Source organism: Staurois parvus, unplaced genomic scaffold (assembly GCF_062004578.1).
Source record: "Staurois parvus isolate SC_StPar_1 unplaced genomic scaffold, SC_StPar_1.0 ptg000287l, whole genome shotgun sequence".
NCBI classification, from domain to species: domain Eukaryota; kingdom Metazoa; phylum Chordata; class Amphibia; order Anura; family Ranidae; genus Staurois; species Staurois parvus.
In genome coordinates this window covers 9602142-9626025 of record NW_028318083.1, presented here as the reverse complement: position 1 = coordinate 9626025, position 23884 = coordinate 9602142, and the positions used below count along the sequence as shown (strand labels likewise).

General features: G+C 38.3%; 1 protein-coding gene across 1 annotated transcript in view; it reads left to right on the top strand.

Annotated features, from left to right (window-relative positions):
- The window catches only part of SCGN (secretagogin, EF-hand calcium binding protein), a 73762-nt gene extending 50955 nt beyond the window's left edge, over positions 1-22807 (top strand). The window contains exons 7-11 of the mRNA XM_089682227.1: positions 1105-1160; positions 1628-1673; positions 14380-14439; positions 16122-16190; positions 22195-22807. Of these exons, the coding sequence (XP_089538353.1) occupies positions 1105-1160; positions 1628-1673; positions 14380-14439; positions 16122-16190; positions 22195-22323 (360 nt within the window). The 3' untranslated portion in view covers positions 22324-22807. The remainder of the gene's footprint in view (positions 1-1104; positions 1161-1627; positions 1674-14379; positions 14440-16121; positions 16191-22194) is intronic.
- The last annotated feature ends 1077 nt before the right edge of the window (positions 22808-23884 follow it).

Here is a 23884-nt window from a genome sequence, read left to right as displayed (position 1 = left end):
CTGGTCACTGCTCTCTCCCTATAGGTGTTCATATCAAGTGGAACGTTGTTAACAAACTCTTGAGAAACAATTATAAATAGAACTTATACAAAGTCCCAATAACATGTAGGATCAGATGGCATACTGTATATTTAGTTCCTCAGTTGCTGGGGTATGTAGTTGAAATACTGTATATTCCCAAAGCACTTATCAGAGATAAAAAGTTATCCACAATGAGATTCAACTTATGGGTGGTGCCTCCAATTGTTATTCCATGAATGGAGCTGTTGGCCTTTAGAACATTGGCCAGATGTTCCATTGCTAAAATGTACAGGGATGGGGGGCAGCTCTCACAGGTTCCATTAGATATTGTTACCTAGTTGAAGAGGAGTCCATTTACTCTAATACTGGTGTTGGGAGAGGAGTATTGTGCCATTATTTAGGTGGTACGGTAGGCAAGACTATTTGGTTACAGTGGCAAGAGTAAAACCCCAGTCTTGGTGATCAAACATCTTCTCTGCATCTAAGGACAATAGGCAAAGGGATTGCTCATGTTTATGGAAATAATTTATGAGGGTGATGGCTTTAATCTTGTAATTTTGTGCTTCACATTATGGAGCAAATCCCTCTGTTCTGGGTGGATTATCTTAGATCAGAAGCATTATATGGCTGTAGTCATCACATAGATCTTTAAATTAACATTACTCATTGAGATTGGTCTAAAACTATAGGTCCTACAATTGCTTTGGGAAGGGTCAAGAGTCTTAAATGACATTAATGTTGTGCAAAGTATTTATGCCAGTATTTCCTTGATTTATTTATAAATTGAACTCCTTTTGCAATTAGTTATGCTTCCAACAGTCTTTGGTCATAGTAGGAGTATCAAAAGCCTTTACAAGAACAAAAACCACATACAGTGGACAGCACATTTTGTTTAGTGAAAGATGTCACAGCTGGATATAAGGGGTCAGAGAGTCTAAATAGTACATATGACAGTTCTCACACTGATGATATTTACTTGGTAATAAACAGTATGGTACTTTTTTAAGATGGACATCAAATATACCATTACATTGTATTTATCATTTTTTTCAGTGTACTGACTGTATAATTTGTGCCTTTTAGATGAACCTGTTTGATAAGAATAAAGATGGTCGTTTGGATCTAAATGACTTAGCAAAGTGAGTATTTCACTGTACTGAGTCGCAATCTATTAAATGTACTCTAAATATTTCATCTTACAGAGCAATTTTAATGGTACATGGAAAATAAGGCATAGAGAATTATTAATACAATCACTATAAAAGCAGTAAAATTAACTTATAACATTGGTTTCTGCATGCCATAACCTTGCTTATTCATATTTGTTCTCTATGGATGGAGAGTGATTAGAAAAGCTATTACTGGTTGTCTGTCATTTGATATGGCCTTCATCTGTGCTACTATAAAAACAAATCTTTATTTGTCCTATATAAATGCATTTCATTATGCTGCATATGAAATAAAATATTAGCAAACCATTGGCAGTACAGACTTTTTTGAATAGTACATGTAAATAAATTGAGATTTAGTATTTTACTAGGCTATTTTAAAGACGTTTTAATTTCAATGTATTTAATTTACTTGTTTATTTATGTTTTATCTCAAGGATTTTAGCACTTCAAGAAAATTTTCTGCTCCAGTTTAAAATGGATGTAAGTACAGCAGCAGCATATTACTGGTATATGTGATTAAATATCCAACTTGTCATAGTAAACTACTGACAGGTTTTGAATGAATTCATACATATTAATTCTAAGCATTTGAAGTGGTTCTATAGTCATGAGGTTTTTTTTACCTTAATGCATTACCCACAAGACAAAACCTTCACCTTGCTGTTTGTTTCCTCCTTCTCCCTTCTCTTGATCCGGCACTGTGCCCGTCTGCAGCAGTACTAGTCTTTCTCAGAGAACAGACTGATAGCAGCTGGAGCCATTAGTTCCTGCTGCTGTCATTCAAATTTAGTGAGGGTGGAGCAGAGGTCAATGCCAAGACATGCTGTGTGTGTGCATCTATGGATGCACACAGCCTGGCTTTGGCGCTCAACTGAGCACATGGCTTTCTATGGGGGCACATCCAAAAGAGGAGGATCGGACAGTGCCAGCAGGGGACCCCAGAAGAGAAGGGAAGGGCTGCTCTGTGCAACATATTTGCAAAGAGCAGTTAAGTATATACCTCTTTTTTAATTCTAGGTAAAAAATATCCAGTCTTTAGTAGCATTGTAATCCTTATGCCATTCAATGGCTTCTATTTATTAGACCAGATTCTGCAATGCCAGCTGCTGATGAATACTTATTTCCCAACATATTGTTTTTATGATTAGTAACGGATGTGGATGGGTATCGTGAAATTAGAAAAATATTTGTATAGTGAGCAAAGTTTATGTAGACACATCTGTGAAACTACATTTGATGTACAGTAACAAAAATGTAGCCATGTCTGTATTTGTCATATGTGAATTTACATTGCAGTTATAGTATGAAATGTAAAATGGTATGTGCTGTACCAATATAGTAAAAAAGTTAAGGGTGTGGATGGATGGACGGAGAAAGACTAGGGGGTCTGTTTTATCAATGTTTTACTCAATATTCAGATACATTTTATCCAAGATTTACACCTATTTTCCAATTGAAAATGTGTGAATCATGGATGAAAGTGATGAGAATTTACCACCTAGGTTTTGTTGAATAAGATGCAAACTTTATGTTTGCCACTGTGCTTTGGACCTTGCAGTCCATTTTACAAATGACTTCCGTGGAAATTCTTCATCTGAAACTAATCAAATCTGAAAATAGAGGTTCATTATAATAAGGTACATTTAAACTGTGTTTTAGAACATTACTGGTAATTTAAACAATAGCAAAAGAAAGAAACAGGGGTTTAAAATTGCTTACCTACCCCATTTTCCCTAAAGATATGCAGCAACACACAAAAAAATTCAGACTCATCCAAGGCACGTAGCCTCCTTGGCGGTATTCCCGAGTGTAGCTCGGGGTAAAGTTTCAGTACCACAAGCAGTAACCCCGAGCTACACTCGGGCTTACCATGCGGCGCTGCTCCGGGATCTGTTCTTCTCTTAGCTTGTCCTGTGCTCCCGCGATGTCCCTCCTGCAGTGTCCCCTGTATTGTCCTCCGGCGGATACCGGCATCTGTCTTCTGGGCTCCGTCCCCTGCGACGTTGGGACGTACGGGAACGGAACGACGAGAAATTTGAAAATGACAAAAAGTGACATTCACTAAATTCACTAAAATAACATAGTAAAACATTCCTGTATCAAACCATTTCACATACATTTTGTCCCTAGTGCTTTGTCCTGTGCCCTGCCTGCATTTTTACTGTTCTTATTGCCTGGAAACTGAGAATTGTCCATGGCGTCCAAAAAGCGTCCCTTTAGGTCAAGATCGGTTTTAAACCAGCTAGAGAACGGAGATAGTAAATTAGAACTACTTGCAGAATTGAGTGATAATGATTCGTGGGGAAATTCGTCATCAGACACTGAAAACGATTTTGCGACTTTGCTCAGTGATGTGCAAACTTGGCGCTCTATTTCAAATCTCAGGGTTTTTGGTTTGATTATATTATTGAATTAAATGTATTATTATTATATTAATATTTTTATGATTATTTATTATATTATAATTTATGATTTCGTGTTTCAAATTTTAACATACATGGGATGTTTACTAGACTCTTGTTCGGTCAGATTTCAGTGAGGTATTCCTAAAAATTACAGGCCTACAATAAAAAAACACATATTTCCATGCAAAAAAATGTATGCTTTGAGCACAGAAATATGGACATAATCAGACCGCTAGGGAGGTTAAAGACCATCAGTGTGTCTGCAGCAAGAAAAAATTTCATTTTTTATTATTAATTTACTGCCAATTGACCCACCTTGTTCCCCTTTCCAAACTGCTCCATCTCCTCCAACAACTAAGCCATCATTTTTACTGTCTTTCAGATCATTTAGGAAGACGTCAAAAACGATGTGTAAAAATTATGTTTGACTGAAAATTATCTTCAGCAGATAGTCGTAGACAGTTGTGAAAAAGGTGCTATGAAAGCTGTGTAGAAAAAAAAGCAAACGATACAAAATATTAAATACAGAATAATAAAAACAATAGCAACTCTTTCAAAGATATGAAGACAAAAACACAACAATACACAAAGCTTTTTATATAAAATATGCTATGCGACTGTAGCAGCATTTTCACAAAAATCATGATTAACAGCCTTGCAAGTGTTTTCATAATGTGCAAAATGTTATTTTCTGAAATTTAAGTTGTCTTGCACTATAACTATACACTATAACATTTATTTGGCATTTATTAAGAAGAAAATATACCCTAAGAACATTCTGTCCAAAGAGAAAATTCCTAAGAACATTCAATAAGAAAACATACCCCAAGAACAGTTGATTTTACCCCCATTTGCACAACCACTACAGTTTTTTACATTGTGTGGAAAAAAATAAAAATAACAAGCAAACGCGGGTTAATTCACACAGAATAAAATGTTCATGCAGTTTTGCTTGATGATTAGCTATGTAGGTTTACTTTTTATTATTATTACGGGTACTTCTATAGCACCATCAATTTACACAGCGCTTTACATATATATATATTGTACATTCACATCAGTCCCTAACCCTCAAGGGCTGTACAGTCTAAGGTCCCTATCTTACATTTGTACATATACTAGGGCAAATTTAGACAGGATCCAATTAACCTACCAGCATGTCTTTGGAGTGTGGGAGGAAACCCACACAGGCACAGGGAGAACATACAAACTCCAGGCAGGTGGTGCCATGGTTGGGATTCAAACCAACGACCCTAGTACTGCCAGGCAGAAGTGCTAACCTGTTAGCCACTGTGCTTTTTGAGATTGATGCATCTAGCCAGCAATGTGTTTTAACTCCAGAAAAAAAAACCTACAACTCTAGATTTCCAATTTGACATGTGAGGCCTAATACACATGATTGCCTTTACTATTCACTTGTGTTAAATGAACTGGACAGTATGAGCTGCAGCACACAGCTTTTTACAGTCTGACAACCTACATAAGGTCCTCTCTATAAACAGTAATGTTTACACTGAAAGGAAAATTCTGTTTGTAAGTCAATCAATATGTTATCTGCAATCTTTACTGACAAAAGAGTTTCCTAGAGACAAAACACAGTATTTTAACAGTTTATTTAACCACCTAACAACCACCTGCCCACAATATACTGTGGACGGGCAGTCGCTGTAGGCAAAGCGAGGTACCCGTACGTTGCTACCTACTTCCGTTTTTCAGGCATGTGTATGTGCACCCCTCAGCCATCTGATTGGCTGTATACAATCAACACAGATTGACACTGTTGACAATCAACACAGAGCTCTGTACAGAGGGAATGATCTCTGTGTTTCTCATCCGTGCAAAGCAGAGATGAGAAACGTAGAGATCTAGTAGTAAAAACAGCACACTTTACACACATTATACATAGTTAGGCACACATTTAACCCCTTAGTCGCCTTAGATGGTAACCCCTTCCCAACCATTGTGATTAGTACAGTGACAGTTTATAATATTATCAGTGATCTGTATTAATGTCACTGGTGATGTCAGTGGCAGTTAGTTAGTTCCCCCCCAGCATCAGTTAGTGTCAGATTGCCCACCGCACTACCACAGTCCCATTATAAGTCGCTGATCACCGCCATTAGTAGTATAAAAAAAATAAATGAAAATTCCAGTAGATATACTATAGTTTATAGGAACTATGACATTCACACAAAGCAATCAATATACATTTATTGGGATTTTTTATCAATAACATGTAGTAGAATATATTTTGGCCAAAATGTATTTGATTTTTTTTTTTTAAATTAGATATATTTTATAGCAGAAAGTAAAAAATATTGTGTTGTTTTAAAAATGTTCGTTCTTTTTTGTTTATGTAGCAAAAAATAAAAAGCCCAGTGGTGATCAAATATCACCAAAAGAAAGCTCTATTTGTGTGAAAAAATTATATAAATTTTGTTTGGGTACAGCATTGCATGACTGCGCAGTTACCAGGTAAAGTACCGCAGTGTGGTATAGCAAAAAATGGCCAGGTCATGAAGGGGGTAAAATCTTCTGGAACTCAAGTGGTTAAGGTAAACCTGTGCTGTACTAAAACTCTATAAACTAAGCTTACTGTTGAATAGAAGGTTTTATTAGGTGCAATATCTTACTCGGACTGTAGAGTAAAAGTAGAGTAGAGTAAAAGTTGGCTTGATGTTAAAAAATCCAGACTTCTTGGTATGTGGTAAGCAGACCCCCCTACTCTATGTCCTAGAGCAGTGCAAAGTTCTGAAAGCCTTATTGCGGAAACCCAGCATTGCCATATAGGAGGTGGAAAGCATGCCAATGTAGTTTTTATCTTTTAGAAAATGAGTATTTGTCTATAAATTTCAGGGTGGCTAAGGCCACACTTTCGTGATTTTTATTTTAACTAGATTGCTTTGATTGGCCTTTGGACCATGTCAGCAAGTTTATAAGGTCCAATAAATCCACTTTTGAATAGGCCAGCTCCCTCACTATAAAAGTGGGGGTTTGGAGAAGGGATAGTGATTGAAGCTGTTGTAGGGAAGTAGAAAGCTGACAAACTGCATGAGGGGAAAAATTAGGGTCAGTTAGGAAACTGTACATTTCTTCTGCTTGCTAACTCTTTAGATACTTACCCCTTTTGCTGCCTTGTTGTTTTTTTTGTTCTTATTTATTGCATGTGCTTGATGTGAGGGAAGTGGTCACTTTTAGATGCTGTTCCATCCATAGAAATGTTTTCGGCTTAAAAAATGTGGGCTTTTGTTTCACGGTGGTGTTTTGGGGTGTTCATTTCCTTTAGGGTATTTTGTTTTTTATGGTATGTTAATTGGGCCTAGTTGCCCTAAAAATGCAAATCTGCTTTTTTTCTTTTTTTATGGCCTGTTCTCCATACCAAACACTGCAGCACAATAAAATAAAACACGTGTGTGTGTGTGTGAGTGTGTGTGTGTGCGGTTGTTAATATACTTACCTTGTAACCAAAGATAACATCGCCATCCCCACTGGGGAGATCTTTCGCACTGCTGAACACCCGAAATCTATCAAGAAGATGCTAATGCACTGTGATGGAGTGTTTTCTCACAAGATTTCAGGCACTCAGCAAATCTTGATCTTGGGATCTTGATAGTAAGAATGGTGATATTACCCCTGCAACATGCAGGCGGGGTAAGATAAGTATATACTGTATACTAACCTTTGTCATTCAACTATGCTAGTTTCAGCTTTCTACAGCATTTTTACAAGAAAGGGTGGCCCTTAAAAAAACAGACCTTGCTTGGCAATTCAAGGTCTGCTTTAAGTTTGGCATGGTTAAAGTGCAGAATTTACTGGTTGTAGACAATCTGTACTTGGAACTGCCTTTTGTTCACAACATGCAAGTGCATTGTTTGCGGTCCATTTCACACTACATGCATTTCAGTTGCTTTTTTTCTGCATCCAAAACACACAGAAAGTAGGCAATATGGTTGTCAATGTCATAGTTCTCATCAGTGCTTGCAGTTCCAATGCGTTCCAGTTGCAGAAAAAAAAGTAGAACAGGCTGCATTTTTTCTGGACAGAACTGCACTGGAAAGTGGTAAAACACATCAAAAATGCATTGGAATGCATCAAAAATGTGCATGGAAAAACACATATGGACTGCTATTCTATAGTGTGAACCGGCCCTAAAAAATAAAAAAACCTACCTTACCACTCACATTCAGCACACCTCCATTCCCATATTAAAAATAAAATTAAACAACTTAAATCTATTCTTTTTGATTAAAATTGTACTGATCCTGGCCAATTTTACACTTGTTAATCATCCGTCATAAATTAAAACAACTGCCTCTGCCTTGTGTCTCTATTCTCTTTGGCCTAGTCTAGTCATTAAAACTGCCCTGCTGCTAACCAATTTTTAAACTGATTTATTGTCAGTTTCCTAGTTCTGAATGACAGTTTGATAGAATTGCCCAGCAGCAGATGAGTTTTGCAACATCAAAATTTGTCCAGTTGGGGTGCTGCTGTGTGTAAGCCAAGCTAATTATAAATACAGAAAAATCAATTCCATTGCCAAATATGCACTATAAAAAAATGGGTATGATGGCCTGCAAATAAATAGTCGCTGTATAGAAAATAAGGATATTTTTAAGGCTCACAGGTATTCATTCAGCTATAGAAAAACTGGGATGGAATATATATTCATTCAAAGACAATACTGGCTCTTGCATTCACATTCACCGACTTTTCTATCATCCAACATCTGTTTCACACTGTAAACAACCAAAGCTTTGCCAAATAACCAACCCATAGCTGACAACAGAAATTCTGCCCAACCTGGCCACGTAAGAGCAGCTTCATTACTTCATGAAACTTGACAATAGCTTTGTAACAATTACAATTTTTGCCCATGCTTACTTATCCCCTAATAATGGTGTCCTGTATTGTACTCCAAGAAATGGATATTACAGGTAAGTCGAAATTCCTTCTTTCCTAATTGTTCCGTACAGGACACAGGATCTTTCATCTTAACCATGGGGAGAGAACTCTGATGTAATTGGGAACTGAGATGTAAAGGAGAAATTCCAATGTAAGGGATGAACACTGATGTAAGTGGGGGACAGTGGACAACTATGTAAGAGGGTGACTCCAATGTAAACGGGGGACTTGGATGTAGGTTGAACACCTATGTAAGGAAGGGACAGTAGACATCTGTGTAACAGAGGACTCAGATGTAAGGTTGGATGATGGACTGCCAAATAAGGGAGATTTCTATGTAAGGGGGAGCTCCTATGTAAGGGGGAGACTCTGCTTTAAGGGGACTCTTATGTAAGAGGGACTATGATGTACGAGGAAATTTTGATGTAAGGGGAGACTGTGATGTAAGAGGGGACTATGATGTAATGGGAGATTCTAATTTAAGAGGGGACTCTGATGTAAGGGGGTACTCTGATGTAAGGGGAGACTGATGTAATAGGGTACCCTGATGTAAGAGGGAGCTCCTGATGTGAATGGGGGGATCCTGATGTCACTGCCCTGCTGCCTGCTTTCTAGTTGCTAGTTAGTCACTGATTATTCCTCTGTAAGGTAGGCTGAAATATATTATTTAATGGGAAAATTCTTTTTTTTTTTTCAAATGATTGTGCTGAGCATTGTACATCTGGTAAACTGCCAGTTATTTAACCACGCCCTTTTAAGACACTCCGACTATAAGCACAATCTGGCCACTTCTATTTGGCACAGCACACTGCACATGCCACTTTATTACTAAAATTATTTTTGGTATGGGGGGGGGGGGTTATAAAAAATGTACATGTGTACTTGGCTGTAGTGGGGCATAGCTGTCCCTTGTTGTATGCCCACAGTGGGGCCCACATGGTATTGCACACAGGGCCAATACATTCAGAAACACCCCTGAGCGTAACTCATGGTCAAGACTAAAGACCCCGTGTCCTGTACTGTACGAAACAAGACTTTCCTGTAAAAGCAGTTTTTTTTCCATTTCATACCATTGTCATAACCTCTCTATAAAACATTCATGGCCATGTGAATTATAGTATGATACTGTTGACAAAATGAAACTGGCAGCACAGAGGAATACAACCGCCCATAATATCTATAAACCCATTGTATAAAGAAATGTTAGAATAACAGGAAAATGAACCTGTGTTGTAAATCAACTACATGGCTCAGACAGAGAGACAATAACCCAAAAGAGGCTCAGCTCAGGAAAAAAATGCATTGCTTCAGACATGGAATCCATGTACAAGAACACTAAGCTTATTTTTTTTAGCAAGACAAGACATAACATAAGTACTGAAAAAGTGACCATAGATTTGTTATTTCTAGCCAATTGGGAAGCTGCTCTGCCTCCAGACATTAAAGCTCACTTTAAAGAGCAGCTACAGTAATTTTCATAAAAATTGAAATTCATCAGCTACAAATACTGTATCTGCTGACTTTTAATAAAGAGACACTTACCGGCCCAGGGGTCCAGCACTGTCTCCACCCGGGCCATTTCTTCATCAGTTATGGGTCCCCAGCACTGACACCTTGGTTTTGGGAAGCTGGCTGTGACTCTCTGGTGTTTCACAGCTGGTTACCCACTGTGCTAGCCATGCTGTGCTTTCTGAATTTGGGGGGGGGGCAAACTTTTGCTCTGCTCGTCTAGAAAAACAGAGGGGAAGTGGGAGCAGGTACCTGCCAGAAAAATATACGGTGTAAAAGGGAGGGTCAAGTGATACAAAAGGTAATAACTATGCTGATGGAGAAAAATAAATGTTTAGTTGTTAGGTGGAGGCAGAATAGGCTTCTCTGAAGAGGTGTTTTTTTTCAGGAATCACCTAAAGGTGGATAGAGTAGTAGATAGTAAAACCCATTAGGGTAAGGAGTTTCAGAGGATAGGAGAGGTTCTGGAAAAAAACCTGGAGGCAAGCATAAGAGGAGGTAATGAGGGATATAGAAAGCAGGAGGTCTTGAGTGGATTGAAGAGGATGGTTTGGTTGGAGTTTTGAGACAAGATTAGTGATTTAGCGGGGGGCCGAGTTGTGGATGGCATTGTAGGTTGCTGTAAGCATTTTAAATTTTATTTGTAAGGTGAGCAGATGCCAATAGAGGGATTGACAGAGATGGATAGCAGGCACAGAATGGTTAATAAAGTAGATGAGTCTGGCAACAGCATTCATGATGGACTAAAGGGAGGATAGGCTATGTAAAAGTAAGCCCATGAGGAGGGAGTTGCAATAGTTGAGGCGAGAGATAACGAGAGAGGAAATTAGAAGGTTTGTGGTGTCCTTGGATTGGATGTGGTGCAAAAAGGAGAGTTCAGGACTACACCTAGAACCCTGGCTGTCGAGGAAAGACTGATAATTGTGCCATCAATCTCAACAGAAAAGTCAGGAGAAGAGGTATGTGGGGGAGGAAATATTATGAGCTAATTTTTGTATACTAAGTTAGTGATGCGTGAGGAGACTGAAGAGGTGAGCTGAGGGGTTGAAAGATAGATTTTGGTGTCGTCAGCATAGAAATGGTATTGGAAGCTGTGGGAGGTTATCAGCTGACCCATGGAGGTGTGTAGATTGACAGAACCTTGGGGGACCTTGAAAGAAAAAGGAAGGGAAGAGGAGAAAGAGTTATAAATGACACTAAAGGTGCTGTGAGATAGGTAAGAGCGAACAAAAAGTACAAGCATGAAGACCAAGGGAATGGAGTTTTTTGAGTAAAAGGGGGTGGTGAACTGCATCAAAGGCAGCAAAGAGGCCCAAGAGCAAGAGTACAGAATAGTGACCATTGGCTTTAGCTGTTATTAAACCACTTGAGAGTTCTAGGAAAGCAGTTTCTGTGGAGTGCCTATTTTAGAATGTTGGGAAAGAAGCCAGTAGAAAGGGAGAGAGGGTGGCCGTAGTATTTGCAAGTGAACAGGGTCCAGGGGGCAAGTGGTTAGGTGGGCATTATAAAAACATTTAGTAACTTTGTCCATAGTAGCAGGGTTAAACGAGGGAAGTATTGAGCGTGCAGGTGGACATGGATTGTTAGGTGGGGCAGATATCTGTACAGTGGATCATGAATAGTATCAATCCTATTTTGAAGTGATTTGCAATCTCCTGGACAGTGGATGAATTAGTGGGTGGAGGCAGTGAAGGACAAAGTAAAAAGGTAAGAAAGAGTTGACGGGCACTGCCTGAGAGGCTGTTAATGAGAATGTTGAAAGGGTCTATTTGGCATCAAAGAGAGAGGAATTATATTTTGGGAGGGCAGATTTATACTGGATGACGTCTTGCTGGCACTTAATCTTACACCACAGATGCTCAAGAGTGTAGCTACGTTTTTTGAGACTTCTGTTGTTTGTTTGCCAAGGTTGTAGCAGTGAAAGCCTGATCCTGTGTGTATTAAGGGGGGTGTCCAGGAAGGATGACAGTGAATTGTTGTAGATGGAAGTGGCTAGGTTGGGGCAGCACAGGGGTGAGATTGTTTCATAGATGTAGTCTGTTTCAGAAAAGAGAAGGGTTAAAGTAGCAAAGGTTTCTACGGGTAACTGTTAGGTGGTTGGGGGGAAAGGAGGTGAAAGAGAGTGAAGTTTATGAGGTAGTGATCATAGAGGGGAAAAGGATTGTTGGAATGGTTGCAAGGAGTGCATAGGTAAGAGAATACAAAGTCAAGGAAGTATCCTTCAGAGTGAGTAGAATCATGTGTCCATTGTTTTAAATCAAAAGAGGAGGTTAGGCTGAGATGTTTAGAAGCAGCAGGAGTGGTAATATGAATAGGGATGTTGAAGTCAATGAGAATTGGGAAATTCAGAATAAAGAAAGTAGGGTAGTATGGCAGAGAAATCAATAAGGAAGCTTGGTACCAGTCCAAGAGGCCGATATATCACAGCAGTTCTCAAAGAAACTGTAAAAATATACAAACATAATGAGCCTCAAATGAGGAGAGCGACAGAAAAGGAGGTGAATGAAGAATCTAAAAAGTGCTATGTGGAGATAGAAGGATTCCCACTTCACCTCCCTTCTGTCCACTGGGTCTGGCAGAGTAGGTCCAGAGGAGGCCATCATAGGAGAGCGCATGGGAGACAAATAGAAACTAGATTGTGTGGATTGAGGCTGCTGCCAGAGGATGAGGGGTTGGTCAAAGTTAAGTGATGGAGGCCCAGGATTTGGGGAAATATCTCCAGAAGTCAGGAGACAAAGAAGGATGAGGGAGATAATATGGGAGTGTGATTGAATTATATGGAGGGGCATGCACCAGTGACCTGGAGGTTATGTTCGTATATGGGTTTAGATTTAGCAGGGGTTGATGAGTGCAGTATTAGGGAGAGTACAGGAGTGAGGGATATATATTTCAGCTGTGGGGTGCACAAGAGGGGCGAAAGAGAGTTTAAAGAAATAGGACACAACTGTGAGAAGGAGAGGAAGAGTGTAGGGCACATGTTACTGGGTGGAAATAATAAGAAGCAGAATTGGTTAGAGATGAAAGAGTTGGATTGGGGCACAGAGTCACCTGCAGTTGGTTTAGTGTTTTGCAAAGTAATTTGTTGCTGATTTTCTCTTTTTGTGCCTTAGCTAAAGTACAGTGCAGAAGTGCAATAGCTAATCCATTAAATTACTTTATCCAAGCAGAATAATTGCCAGTGTCACTCAGCCTGTGCTTTCCCCATAAAGATGGTCTAAATTTATATTGGGATGGGTGGGGAATTCATAAAGGACATATGGCTAGCATGCAGACTTCAAGTTGTAGAGTTGTAAAGTTTAAGATCAGCTCATAATTTAGGTGAGACAATAAGAGAACATAATACACATCACAATAATATGGACAGGGTTCCAGATGTTGAAAGCAGCATAGGCTACCATGAAGCACATGGATAGTAATTATTCACGTTCAGGTAGAGGGCTATGTTGAAAGCAGCATAGGTTACCATGAAGCACATTGTTAGTAATGAGTCGATTTCAGTTAGAGGTGGATGTTGAAATCGGCATAGGTTACCTGTGAGGGGACAGAGAAATGATGTTCAGATGATGCAGTGCAGAAGTGCAATACTTTATCCAAGAAAATACTTTATCCAAGAAGAATTACTGCCAGTTCCACCCCACTCTGTGCTATCCCAACCTGAGCCAGTACTGATTGCTGTATTTATAAACACCTCAATACATTTGAAGATCTTTACTAGGTCTTTCAGACTTGCTCTTCCAAAGGCAATTATGTTTAGTGTTTCTTGATTGCTAGATCCTTTGTTGGTAATAATTGACCCAAGGAGGCAGAAGCTGTCTACCATAGATTAGACAGTGTTTAAATAACTAAACAAGGTGTCAAATGAATAAAGTGTGATATCATCATTGCATTTCTAAGTACTACAAGATTGTTTTTAAAGTGTAAGTCCACTTGTCAATAAAAAATGATATACTGTATATACTTCAAGCATTTTATAAAACCTAATGTCTTATTACTCTCTTTGGATTCCCATCACTTCCCACTTCCTGAGTGCTAGGTGAGAGGGCCGGTCTGCTATAATCACATGATCAGTCCCTGTCTCGTAGTAAGAGAAAAAAAAGACTAGAACATTACATGGTTAACATGACTACATGGACTCAATATTTGAATTTTGTCACTTTTAGAAAATCATAACTGGTCAAAAATTAATATGGACAGACCATTTTATATAAAAAAAATTGCATGAGCAGCAAAAAATAGAAAATGTGTGTACAAGGCCTTTCACTTGTATAAGCAAGCCTGTGCTTTACACACAATCAACCAATGAACTTGAATAAATAGAAGCACAATAACATTCAAACCAACATGCTTAACAGACATTCTTTCTTTCTTAGGCAAGCAGTCAAGATGAGAGAAAAAGGGACTTTGAAACTATTTTTGCACACTATGATGTAGTAAGTACCATCAACTGCTCATTGTTTTAACAACATAACTATGTATGGCTGAAATATAAATATCAAGTTTTAGATTTGGGGTTAATCCTAAATCCAAGGCAGATGTAAATCAATGTATGTAATAATTACAAGCATTACATTACATTATAATTACAAGCATTACATTACATTATAATTACAAGCATTTACATGCATTTTGAAATACTGCTAATATGAGTACCTGCATATGTCTTTATTTTAGCTTTCTGTATTCATGTGCATAGCAATACAGACTGGAAAGCTGGTCTGGGCTACATTGCCTCACATAGTGCTGGTTATCTAATGGCGTCCATATGGGGAACAATTTTTATATAGAATGCAGGAGAAAAATAGGATCAGAAGATCGAAAAGATTGTTCAATTTGCCATACATTGAACAATATGCCTACTTTTCTACAATCAGATTCACAATCCAGACCCGCCAGAATATTTTTAATGAAATTCTTTGGTTTTGTTCAAAATTGATTGATGACAAGGTATTTTCTTCTGCCTGCCCCCTTCACTGGAGCCTCTGCACATAGGGGCAGGATTCCATACATAACACAGGAGCTGCAGCTCTTTCCAGTAAAAGCCTGGAGCAGGCTCTGCGATTTCAGTGATTTATGAGCCGGATGGATAAGTGGCCCAGTGGTGATTCATCCCAGGAATTTGTGGTATTTTATACAGGTGCTTTATGCCAGTCATGAGAAAGGGTGGCATATTGATTTGGTGAGTTTATTCCTGGAGGGGGAAGTGTCTCAGATGCTAGAGTGGTGACTAAAGAAAATTCCTGGTGGAAGCGGTTACTTTTTTTCTGCACAATGAATGGACTCTGTGTGGACTTTTTTCTATGAACTCAACACTATATATATTTTAATGGCATTGAGGTTTTGAGATAATGATAAGTCACTGCACTGCTTTCAGACTGGAGTGAAAGCGATTTTTACTTTTATTTCAAGTTGATTAGGATATCTTATATTTTATTGTGGTGGCAGTGATGGATTTATATTTTTAGATTTTTGGTTTAAAGACACGTTTGAATTGTTTACTCTTAAGGTGTTACTAAACCCTCTACAGTAAAATCAGTCTGTATATGCAGTAAAGCATGCTTGTTATACTCACTGTGGAACCTAAGGGGTTAATCCTCTGCATTGTGCAAAAATGCTGTTTAATCCTTATTTCTCTGATCCTCCCCTTCTTCCTGTGTCCCCCTCTGATGTCCTGTTAAGATATATGTGTGGAGACACTCTGCACATGCTCAGTTTAGTGTATATTGCTAGAGAGGCTTTTTTTTCTTGGGAAAGTGCATGTGATCAGCACAGGGTTAATCAGCACTCTCCAGACAGAGGACAGGGGCTCTGCATCCTCCTAGAGCAGAAATAAAACCCCTCCTACAAGTTTTAACATGTGCTTGACTAGACACTGATAGCAGTCACAAGACTGCTCTAACTGCTGATGAGAAAAGGTATATAGCAGTTTATATTTACTAAAATAATTGCATTTCCATGTTGTGTGTACTGCGGGAGACCAGATAGAGAGAATGCATGTTCCTGGGTTTAGTAACACTTTAAGAGTGGGGTTTCTATATGGTTTTTATGTTCACTGTACACAAGAAGGTTTTTGGGCCCTTAGATATGCTGAATAACCATATGTAATATTTTCCAGAGTAAAACAGGAGCCCTTGAAGGGCCTGAAGTTGATGGATTTGTCAAAGATATGATGGAACTAGTGAAGGTGAGTTTTATAGCCAGATACAAAATATTAACATGAAAAATGCTTAGCCTTCCAAAATAGCAGCACAGTTAATGATATTTTATTATGTTCATGTCCCTCTGCATGTTAGCATGCATGTGTATACACAGACACAGTACATGTTCACTTGCACCTGTATAAGTGTGAAAAAAGTGCATGCATGAGTAAGTCTGTCTAGACTGTTACTAATATGTGTTCATGCTTTTAGAGGTGAGAGCCAAAAGCATCAGCTTCCCAATTCATGATCACTTTCCCATGACAATGTCTTAAAGTTCCATTAACTCACCTCCCTCAAATATGTTGTCTCTCAAATCTGCCACCACATCCGATATTTTACTTGGTAAAAATTGTGTCTACCCTGAGTCAATTGAAAATCCAGGGAAACAGAAGGAAGTTTGGGTGTGCTGTTGGTATCACTTTCTGAAATTAATATAGAGGTGTGGGGCTATGAAAAAAACATTTAAACTCAGCTACATGGATGCAGCATTGGGTCGATGCTACATCAATCCCATGCTGGCACTGCACTGAGAACTGTGAGAACTGAGCGATCAAAGACCGCTGATCACTCAGTTCTCCCCTCCATTCTGAGCAGAGAGCTGTGAGTTTCAATCTCCAACTCTCTGCTCTGTCCCTCCAGCGCTCACTGGAGTGCTGGGCTGTGGAGGATGAGGGATTGGCTGGCTCAGGCTCCTAGCAGCATGCTAAATGGCTGAACCAGCTGCCGGTCCAGGCATCTGGGTGGATCCTGATCATCCTGGGCTGTGGAGACGGCGGGATTGGCTGGCTCAGGCTCCTAGTGGCATGCTAAATGGCTGAACCAGCTGCTGGTCCAGGCATCTGGGTGGATCCTGACCATCCTGAGCTGTGGAGGAGGCAGGATTGGCTGGCTCAGGCTCCTAGCGGCATGCTAAATGGCTGAACCAGCTGCCGATCCAGGCATCTGGGTGGATCCTGATCAAGATCTTTTCAGAGCCTGTATCGGCTCTGTGACATCAGCCGACAACAGGCTAAAGCTGTAAACTAAAGGTCACAGGAGTGCTGAACTCCTGGGATCAAGTAGGGCCAAAATGCTTTGGCCATAGATCTCTTTTAAGTCTCATAATTTTTGGAACTCATGCAGTATCTGGTAAATTATGAGCAATTCTGTGGGTGATAAAAGAGGAGTACTGCGTAACATCATCAATGCCCACAACCCATAGTTACTCAATGCAAGCTGCAAGCAGGTCTCAATGGACAGGAATAACTGGGTGGGATTGTGCATAAATTGCAATCCATTCATTCCCATACATCATCATTGCTGGTAACATCATGATTACACTTTTTAGTCTGTGGGGCTATATAGGGTTCTAAACAATAGTGATAGTGAGTGGTTGTGCGATGTTTACTGTTACACAGATAGAAGTAGGGTAATCATTTTAGAAGGTATTTACAGATGCAATCAATATTTTGTTCACAAACTAGGAGTTTTGCTTTACTGTAGGGATGAGCAAAAACTGACAATTTTCCCTTCAGCAATATTTAGACAAAATTTCTGACATCTCCTCAAAGTATTGGAAAAGGTGAAATCACTGCCGTCTTTAAAGATGTCAGCAAAAGTCTAGCGATTGATGGGTTCTTGTGTGACCTGCTAATCCTATACCTGTATTTGTGAACCCTATTGCTGTGTGATATACCATTTGTTCATATAACAAAAGGAATTTGATCAGCAGGCCAAGCAAGGACCTTCTGCTAATGTGTCCTTGTTTGTATACAAAGGCACTGTGATGTCTGTATACAAAAGTTCCATGGTTATCATGTCCTCACTTAACTTACTAATTACACGGTGTGTTGGTAAAAAAAAAAGTTTAATTTAAAAAAAAGTTTAAAATGTTTCTATATTTTATAATGGCTTGATATTGGTTCATTTTTGGTATTTATGTTCCACTATTAAAGAATAATTATTTACCAACATCGATTAAGAATATATTAACATATACATTTCATTGTCCCTTCCCTTAGGTTTTTCCCCTTATTTTGGTACATTTTTTCTTATTTAAGTTTTTTTTTTTAAATGGTGTAGAAATAGCAGTCTGAAAAATCTTTAATTCTGGGTTTGTTACTGTCCCACTAATTTTTTTAAACCAAACAAAAAAGAGCAACTTGAACTTAATTTGCAATAAGGGAAAGAACATAGCATTTTTATATTGTTCAATGTATATTTTGTCTATTAAATTTTTTAAGCAAGCCATTGATGATCACCCTGTCCTTGCTTGACCTGAATAAACAGACCATTCCATTCGTGATCACCAGTCCACATCAGGGACACTCAGATTACATGTTTGTTTTTCTCAATTGACCTGTGATAACACATGGTTTGATGATTAACAAAGGCTGCTATGTGCAATTAAAGAGTATTGTGGAGTAATTCATCCTCAAAGTGTACAGGCATATCTCTTTCACTTTTAGTAGTTCAGCTCATTCTGCTCCCTGCTTTGACTCTTTTAATATCTAATGTAAACACAAATCAGGTGTACAGTAAGGCTGGCCATGCATTATACAATTTTCCTTTAGATTTACCAAAACCATATATTTTTAGGTCAAACCTACAGTAAACACTTTCAATTTGTTTGCAGTCATTCAAGGCATTGCATTACATAATTGAAGGTAAATCTGAAGGAAAGTAAATAAAAGAAGTATATAATGTATGGCCAGCTTAGGGGGGAAGACAATATTGCTTCCACCTGAGTTGTAGGACTTCAGTGCTTTGATTGTTCACTTTGCTGTACAGTGTCAGCGAGGTCATATTTTAAAGCTCATTCATTCATTGCTTTTTAAAGTGTATGTATAGCCAACACTTCAATTTTATTGTTTTGGATAATGTGCAGAAGTATTAAAACCCCTAACAATAAATTTTACTCCATGTGTGTCCTGTTTGGGAGATTTCTCTTCACTTCCTGTCTTAGTGATGCAGTAGGAAGTGAGAGGACATCTCCACAATTGTGGAAATTCACTATTAGACAGTTGCACCACAACAAGTATCCCCATCAGAAGATATACCCTCACTTCCCATTCCAGGAACACCTTAAGGGGCCAATTTACACTTCAGACACTTTAGGAAATGTGAAAAGCCCCAATTTCTGACTGTATACAAGAATGCAAAATATTAATTTGCAATAATTCATGTTTACTTGACTAAAAAAAAACAATAACTATTTTTTTTCACCCTGGCATGAATAAATAAAGTATGTACTTTTAAAAGCACAGTGCATTTGCTTTATTTTCATGCGGTGTATTATAAACCTTCAGGTGCTGGGTTCCGGTCTTTGTATGGAAGTCACACGATGATTAAAGCTGATTAAAATGTGATTTCATATTACAAGTAGATTACTGGCTGACCTTGCAAAGGTCATAATGGATGGTTAAATAATTATTTTGCTGGAAATGATTATGGAACAAGTTGACTTTGACATTTTAAAAGGGTATACCTAATTTGTCCTTCCATGTAACTATGCTGCACTTAACACTGGGTAAGATTTAAAGAAGATCAAATATAAAAAAGCTTTCCAGGACAAGCCACAACAATCAGCAAAGAGGACCTGTCTTATATTTTTCCCATTTCAAAACACAGGTCTTAAGCTGGCCAGACACGTATAGATTAAAAGCAAAAGACAATTTTCGAACAACGTTCGTCCATTCACCTAATGTTCAAAGAATTTTCGTATGACTTTTCGTATATAACCTTCAGTGGTGGTCATATGACTTTTATTTTAAACAATATACCTAAATACTGGACAATCATTTTGCCTGCGTAGTGTTTTAGGCAGGGAGATATTTTTAATAAGACAAAAAAGGCTTATTCCCTTGGGTGTCCCTCTGGCAGGGGCACTTGAAATCACTGCAACCAAATCTTATTTTAATAGTTAGGTCCTGGTCTGTGTTGCAGCAGCTGTAGTATAAAAAAATCTGCATTGCATGCTTAGTTTATACAGGAGCCACTATCAGCTCTCCTGTATAAGTATAAAAAAAAAAACTTGTAGGCTATGTGATAGCTTGGTTCTGTCCTGTGTTGTTTGAAGTTCTGAAGGAAGGGTTTTCCTCTAAACACATAACTTAAATTTTTTTTTTTTATTATGATTTCAAAGGAACCTGCTATGATCTTCTCTAATGTCGGTTAAAGCAACTTGCCAAGTTTTTAATAAACATTGGAATCCTTTTTTCATCTTAATCAGCCTTAAACCGGAGCTTCACTCACACTGTAAAAAAATAAAAGTCAGCAGCTGCAAAAACTGTAGCTGCTAATGTTTAAAAAACAGCCACTCACCTGTCCCAGGATCCTGCGGTGTCCTCCGCACAGCCCGTTTCACAGGCCGTCCTGTGTTCCCGGTGCTGGCATCTTCACTGTGGGCACCCGGCTGTGACAGCTTGTGGCTTCACAGCCAGGTGCCTACTGCGCATGAGCGAGTAGTGCTGCCCTTTCTGAATGGTCCTGTAGTCTTCTGGGACCTGTCATGAGTCCCAGAAGACTACAGGGAGGGGGAGGACAACTTCCACTTCCGATTACCTGTCAATTTCGGGTACCTGCTCCCTAAAGTTGCCAATCCTTAATGGGGAGCGGAGCACCAGTTATTAAAGCGGAACTTCCCCTTCTGGGTGGAGTTCCACTTGAACCATGCTTCTCCCCTTAGCTACTTTTTTTTTGTTTATTTGTGCTGTTTGTATTTAAACATTTTTTCACTTGGATATCAAAATTTGGAAAGACCCAGAAGGAAAATTGTACACAATTTTATATAGAAAGCCCATAGCAAGCAATATTATATTGGAAGAATGCAGGGGTCACTAAAAAAAGTTGATCGTTGGAGTACTTGGTTCAGATATACAGTAATACCTACCAGTAATTACCAGCTGTTAAACTGATCCATGTTTAACTCTGCTGTATGATTGGAGAATCTTTCCTTTTTTTGTTGCCCTGATATTTTTTTGGTACTGTACACTTTAAAGCCATGGTGTTCATGCTGCATGGCTTTTCTGTATTCTTTGTGAAAATTAATAAAAATGTGTCAGGTAAAAAAAAACTTAACAGTAGAAACTGTATAAAGAATGAATACTCTGAAAATGAAGCACAGGGTCTTAAAAAAAGATTGAGGACCAAGGGATATAAAGATATGATTTTCTGTAAGGCTTAACCACTTCATGACCAAGGTCAAAACAAATCTTAATTCCCAAATCCAGTTTTGAAACGTTGATATTGCTAGTAAAACTGTACATTTTACAACTGCTTAGTATGTCCAGGTGGATTACACCTTGATCTTTTTAGATTAGGCTTTCATTTGGTGGTTAATTTTAATGGATATCTCATGATTTTCTTTTATTACCCAAGGAAAACTTGGATAATAGTAAATAGTAAAAACATATATTTTTCAAATTTAGCTGTATATTTTTATGACATTACCATGATGCACCACCAAAAAAATTCCATAAAATAAATACTCCTCGTATATGTGCACTATTTGTTCCTTGTACCCGAAACAGGGCCAAGAAATAATAGTATGCATTTTGTTTTTTTCATTCTACCTAAACACATTGACACTAATGCTCGCACTGATACTAAATATAGGACCTTTTTTTCCTAGGTAAAGAACACAGCCACTAGCTGACACACTGACATTGCCACTACATTAACACTAACACTCACTAACTAGATCAAGCCCTGATATAGTTATTCTTTAGTTATTTGATTATTTTTTTCAACATTGTTTTAGACTTCTCCTCTAGTGAGGAGCAAAAGATACAATACATTTTTTACTCTTCACAGAGGAGAAACAATGTTGGGTTGAGTCTTCACATCAGTGCTGAATGTGATTGACTAATCACAGTGATCACATGATTGGGAGCCAGTTCTACTATATCCTGACCAATGACACCCCAATTTAGATATAGTCAATAAGTGAAGCTTTGTTTAACTTGATTCACATTTGCTAATGTTATATGTGTATGTTTTTGTTAACAGCCAAGTATCAGTGGTGTGGACCTGGACAAATTCCGTAAGATTCTACTAAACCATTGTGATGTGAACAGAGATGGTAAAATCCAGAAGTCTGAACTGGCTTTATGCCTCGGTCTGAAAATAAGTCCATGAAGTCATGGAGAATCTGCCTTTTTGTGCCTCTTCTTATGTCAGAACTTGCTGGTTTAAGAATAACTATGTTCTGCTACAGATCCTTGTCACACTTGGTGATTGTGGAGTTAGGAGCAAATGCAAGTTAAATGCATGAGTAGACACATTATGAGTGCATGAAAGGCTTTTGACGAATTCCAATGTTTCCAGCAAAATTGTTTACTTCTATGATTAAAAACTGAGAGTTCTTTAAAAGTATCACTTTTTTTCTCAATGACAATCTAGTGAAAGCAAAAAAGATAATATATTTCCTTTTAATCCTAACTGTAATATTTGTTGCAAGTAACAGTTTTAGTTAATTACAACACTTGATAAGTGCATGTGCTTTTTGCCATCTTGCACTGTTGTGGAACAATAAAGTTTTATGTTCTTTTTAAAAACAGCAATCTAACTGTGAGTTGTTGATTACCTGGCCTTTCACAATAAAGATTATCTGACATGCTGAGCAGTTTGTCATTATTGGCTTGTTTGCAAATAATTCCTGGAACCCTCAGAGAAAAAATGTTTTGCAAAAAAAAAACTTTCAAGAATGTTTTAACTATGGTCATGAAAGTTCGAAGGTCAATACTTTTGCATATTAAAGTCAAACTCTTTCAGAGTGAAATCCAGGAAAACAATGCTCCAAGGAACACAGGGGTATGCTTCACTCCTTCATCCAGCATCCATGTGTGCAAGGCCTAAGGACTTCAGCAGTGGTGAGCATATTTTGCAATTGGCCATTGTGCAAAGAAAGAATTTAAAACTCCCTTTAAGACATATCATTGATTTTTCACATGCAGTATATGCATGTCTTTCTGCTATAGTTCTCATTTGACTTTTTTTTGGATGTTGGAAACTGCCATCCAGCTCACATTTTACCATGAAGTTTATTCCCCTCTGATCTGTGACCCATGCCACTTATCTTGATAAACAATGGCAGATTGAGTACAGTGCCCGATTTTCCACATCAACACCCCTTAGCCTGCTATTGTTAGACTTCAATAGTTTTAAGAATTTTGCTTTCCGGGGGTGATGTGCAATCCTTGCAGCATTTATAAGAGAAACATAACATACTCAACAGTGACATTTTAGGTAGCTTTAGCTCAACATGTAATTGTTTATTGTTTAAAATTACTTGTAATTGTTTAAAAGTTTTTATAAAGGTTTTTGTGAGATCCCCATGCTACAAAAATTAATTCCCTACATTAATTTTTTACCATCCCTTTAGAAACCACTTATACATTATAAAACCAAAAGCAGAACTGGGGAAAGCCTGATGAGGAAACTCAAAACCTAATAAGGTCGGGAGAGATCACATACTTTGCTGGAAAATACTTAAAAGGTTCCCAGCAGTTGGTATCTTGCCTTAGTAAGAACAGCAAAACACATCCCTACGTATTGATCAACATGCTTTTAAAATGCACTACTAAAGGCACAATGACTCAAATATGGTGGTTCTGTCCCACCCCAGTGGCTTTGTATTGAGACATATACTGGATCAATACTGTGCAAACTTCAGAAGTTACTGGAAAGCCCTCATACA